Here is a 3,962-nt window from a genome sequence, read left to right on the forward strand (position 1 = left end):
CATGAAAGTGAAAAGTCAAAGTGAAGGTGCTCAGTCGTGTCCGACTCCTAGCAACCCCATGGACTGCAGCCTACCAGGCTCCTCCGTCCATGGGATTTTCCAGGCAAGAGTACTGGAGTGGGTTGCCATTGCCTTCTCCGAACACTTCTCTCTAGCACCTTCCAAATGAACTGGTTACATATTCCAAGCTGGCCGCCTCACTGAACCCCACTTTGTTATCTCAGGTTATGCTTTTCTTCTACTTGGCGTGCTCCCCACCTCGCACCACTGTGTGTCATGCTTCAACTTAAATCTCATCTTCCCTGTGAAGCCGGCCCTGGAACCCAGAGTGCACATGTGTGTCTCCGTCTCTGTATTTCTTCTGCAGTTACTGCTGATACCGTGCACTACTTTCAGTGGAAACAGTGTCAGACTTTATTTTTGTGGGCTCCAAAATCACTGCAGATGGTGATTGCAGAAATGAAATTAAAAGACGCTTACTCCTTGGAAGGAAAGTTATGACCAACCTAGATAGCATATTCAAAAGCAGAGACATTACTTTGCCAACAAAGGTCCGTCTAGTCAAGGCTATGGTTTTTCCTGTGGTCATGTATGGATGTGAGAGTTGGACTGTTTAGAAGGCTGAGCGCCGAAGAATTGATGCTTTTGAACTGTGGTGTTGGAGAAGACTCTTGAGAGTCCCTTGGACTGCAAGGAGATCCAACCAGTCCATTCTGAAGGAGATCAGCCCTGGGATTTCTTTGGAAGGAATGATGCTAAAGCTGAAACTCCAGTACTCTGGCCACCTCATGAGAAGAGTTGACTCATTGGAAAAGACTCTGATGCTGGGAGGGATTGGGGGCAGGAGGAGAAGGGGACGACAGAGGATGAGACGGCTGGATGGCATCACGGACTTGATGGACTTGAGTCTGAGTGAACTCTGGGAGTTGGTGATGGACAGGGAGGCCTGGTGTGCTGCGATTCATGGGGTGGAAAAGAGTCAGACACGACTGAGCGACTGAACTGAACTGAACTGACACACTGTTTATATATAATAGAGTGCATAGGGAAACTTCTGCTCCTGAGTGCTTTGGTAAATCATTACCTTTGGGAAATTTTTAAATGTACTATTTGTTGAATTAATAGTAACTTCCGATACTTGCTTTACTGAAAGAGCATCTTTTGTAAAAGGAACAAATACCATCTTTTTGTTTTTACTGACATTTCAACACCCTTGTACACATCTTATGGGCAGGGATTATGCCTAAGTAATCCTACGTCTCCATCAGGTAACACATATGTAAGTGGTGCTCAATAAACATTGTGTCAGAAAGACAAAAGAAACACAGAAACAAAAGACAAGATTGCATAGTAGGGACCTAATTCCAGTCTGAAATAAGAATAGTGGAGGAAAAAAACCTAGAAAAGTCTGTAACCAGTTAAGTATACCAGGAAGTAGCATTTTTGAAAAGTCACCAGATCACAATGGGGAGTAATGAACCGGATCATCCTATTCTCACTAATAGTAAGACAATCATTACAGAGACTGGGCAATTATCCACGAGGTTCACATGCAGGCAAAACAAGGCTCAGCCCATGACTCCAGGACACCTGGCTGCGTGCAGTGCCAGCACCCATCTGTTTCTGTGTGTCAGGAAAGGTAACTATGTATTCTGGGGATATTTTGACCTAAAGGTACAGAAGAGCCATCCTCATTTAGGGAATTTGGGAGCAAAAAATATAACCGGGAGCACGCATACCGTAACAGTAAACTCACTCAAGGGCCAGGAAGGGAGGAGGGAGGAAAATGAAGCAAAAGCAGAGAGCAATGCACTGGCGGTGCGCGTGCAAGACAACCATGACCGAGCCACTCAGTAGCTTCAGGTGCAGATCTGACACGGCTGTGAATCAAGCGGTCCAAAGATACACATTTTTAAAATACAAAAAGTTAAACGACTAAATAGTTATCATGGTGGTGGCTTATCATTTCAGTTATTTATTCAACAAGTATCTCCTGGCTGCCTGGCACTATACTAGGTTACTGAATACAAATATAATAAATTTATCTCCTGGTGAGGGAAGAGGAGAGGGTGAGAGTCATACACAGATGATTACAAAATAAGGTATTCAGGGACTTCCCTGGTGGTTTAGTGACTAAGACTCCGAGGTCCTAATGCAGGGGGCCCAGGTTCCATCCTTGATTAGGGAACTAGGTCCCAAAAGTCTCAATGAGGATCCAAGGCCCCGCGTGTCACCACTAAGACTCAGCACAGCCAAATAAATATATTTAAAAAACAAACAAGATGTTCAGTTAACATGGCAGAAAATATGCACAGAATTATGAGAAGAGATATGATTTCCTAAGTGAATCTCAAAACAGAAGTCATACTATCCATGGGCAGGGGGTGAAGGACATGCCATCAAACAGCACGCAGGCAGGAAGGGTGGGCTTAAAGTGTTTCAGGAAAAGCAAGCAGCATGGCTGCAGACTGAGGATGACAGGACAGCAGAAGGTAAGAAAATGTGAGCTCACAAAAGCGCGTGCTGCTGGAGAGCTCGGATTCCCAGCTTGTAACTAAGTGGAATATTTTTAAGAATGACACAGTCAGATTTGTGTTATGGCGTGACTGACAGGTTATTCTGATAGCACCATGGGACGGGGGAGCCTGGTAGGCTGCCGTCTCTGGGGTCGCACAGAGTCCGACACGACTGAAGCGACTTAGCAACAGCAGCAGCAGCATGGAAGTTGGAATGGAAATTGGGACCTAAAAAGTAAAGTGTATCCATGGGTGTCAATTTTTCAGTGGAGTAATCACCTTAACAAAACAAAATGTTCCATGAAACACTTCACCCAGTTCTCCAGCTTACCACTTGAAAAATAATGCCCTGAAACTTCAATGAGGGTCAGTTCCCTCTCCACACACAGACTTCCCATCAATGAGATGATGTGTTGCACCTATTAAATATTCCAACTTTGTAAATGCCACCAGCTATAGATACTCCTGGGGCTTCCCTGGTGGCCCTGTGGTAAAGAATCTGCCAGCTAAGGCAGGAGACTGCCAGACTGTCACTGGGCCGGGAAAGATCCCCTGGAGAAGGAAATGGCAAACCACTTCAGTCTTCTTGCCTGGGAAACCCCATGGACAGGGGAGTTTGGTGGGATGCAGCCCATGGAGTCGCAAAAGAGTCAGACACGACTCAGCCACTAAAGAACAGATACTACCAGATATTCACTTAAAAACCATCTGCTGTAGCCCAGACTACCTGGGTAACCTTGTAAACTGCCTATGATCTCTCTTGCACACTCTGATAACCACTGACATAAAAATACAGAGGAGGAGGAAATCAATTGAGGTGTAAGTGAAAGTGAACATAAGTGAAACTGACCAAGTTCGCAGAGATGCTGCCCGTGAAACGAACAGAAACAGAAAGAAGAGGCAGTGTCCCTAACGCAGCAGAGCTGTCAACGAGTCTGTGTTGTCAGGAGCTGAAGAACGGCCAGGCTTGTAAGAAACGGCCGGTAGACGGAGCGCCTGTGACAACTAGTTGTAGTAGTTTGCGGGCAAGGGGAGGGAAAGGATCAAACTAACAGAGGCTGTAAGGCGTTCTGCAGGGGGTTCTGCACGCTGCCAAAGGAGACAATGATTAAGGCCGATGTTCAGATCAGAGAGGAGAGCAGAGGGTGTGGAGCTGGGAGCGGGGACCCGGCTCCTGCTGCACGCGGGATAAGTTAGCGGCTGGCGAAGAGGCAGCAGAGGGATGACTCGAGTTTCCAGGGGCAGTGGGAGCGGAGGAGCATCAGGGGCGGAGAAGACACCCGATCGGGGGGTGAGGGCGAAGGACCAACACCTCCCGGACGCCGGGAGAGCACAGGGGAGCGCGGAGGTGTCACTCGTGACCGGCCAGGCAGCCTCCCGTCCCCAGCCCGGTACTCACACAGCTCCGAGTACCGGTGGCAGCCCCGTCCCAGCTGCTGCAGGTAG

At 47.6% G+C, this 3,962-nt stretch overlaps 1 protein-coding gene across 1 annotated transcript in view; it reads right to left on the minus strand.

Annotated features, from left to right (window-relative positions):
• Positions 1 to 3,961, minus strand: part of TAF3 (TAF3 RNA polymerase II, TATA box binding protein (TBP)-associated factor, 140kDa) — a gene marked incomplete at its 5' end in the record, with an annotated part of 122,883 nt that extends 118,922 nt beyond the window's left edge. The window contains one exon of the mRNA XM_010853157.1: positions 3,916 to 3,961. Coding sequence (XP_010851459.1) covers positions 3,916 to 3,961 — 46 coding nt within the window. The remainder of the gene's footprint in view (positions 1 to 3,915) is intronic.
• Position 3,962: the final 1 nt, after the last annotated feature.

This window comes from Bison bison, unplaced genomic scaffold (assembly GCF_000754665.1).
Source record: "Bison bison bison isolate TAMUID 2011002044 unplaced genomic scaffold, Bison_UMD1.0 scf7180017864323, whole genome shotgun sequence".
Classification (NCBI taxonomy): domain Eukaryota; kingdom Metazoa; phylum Chordata; class Mammalia; order Artiodactyla; family Bovidae; genus Bison; species Bison bison.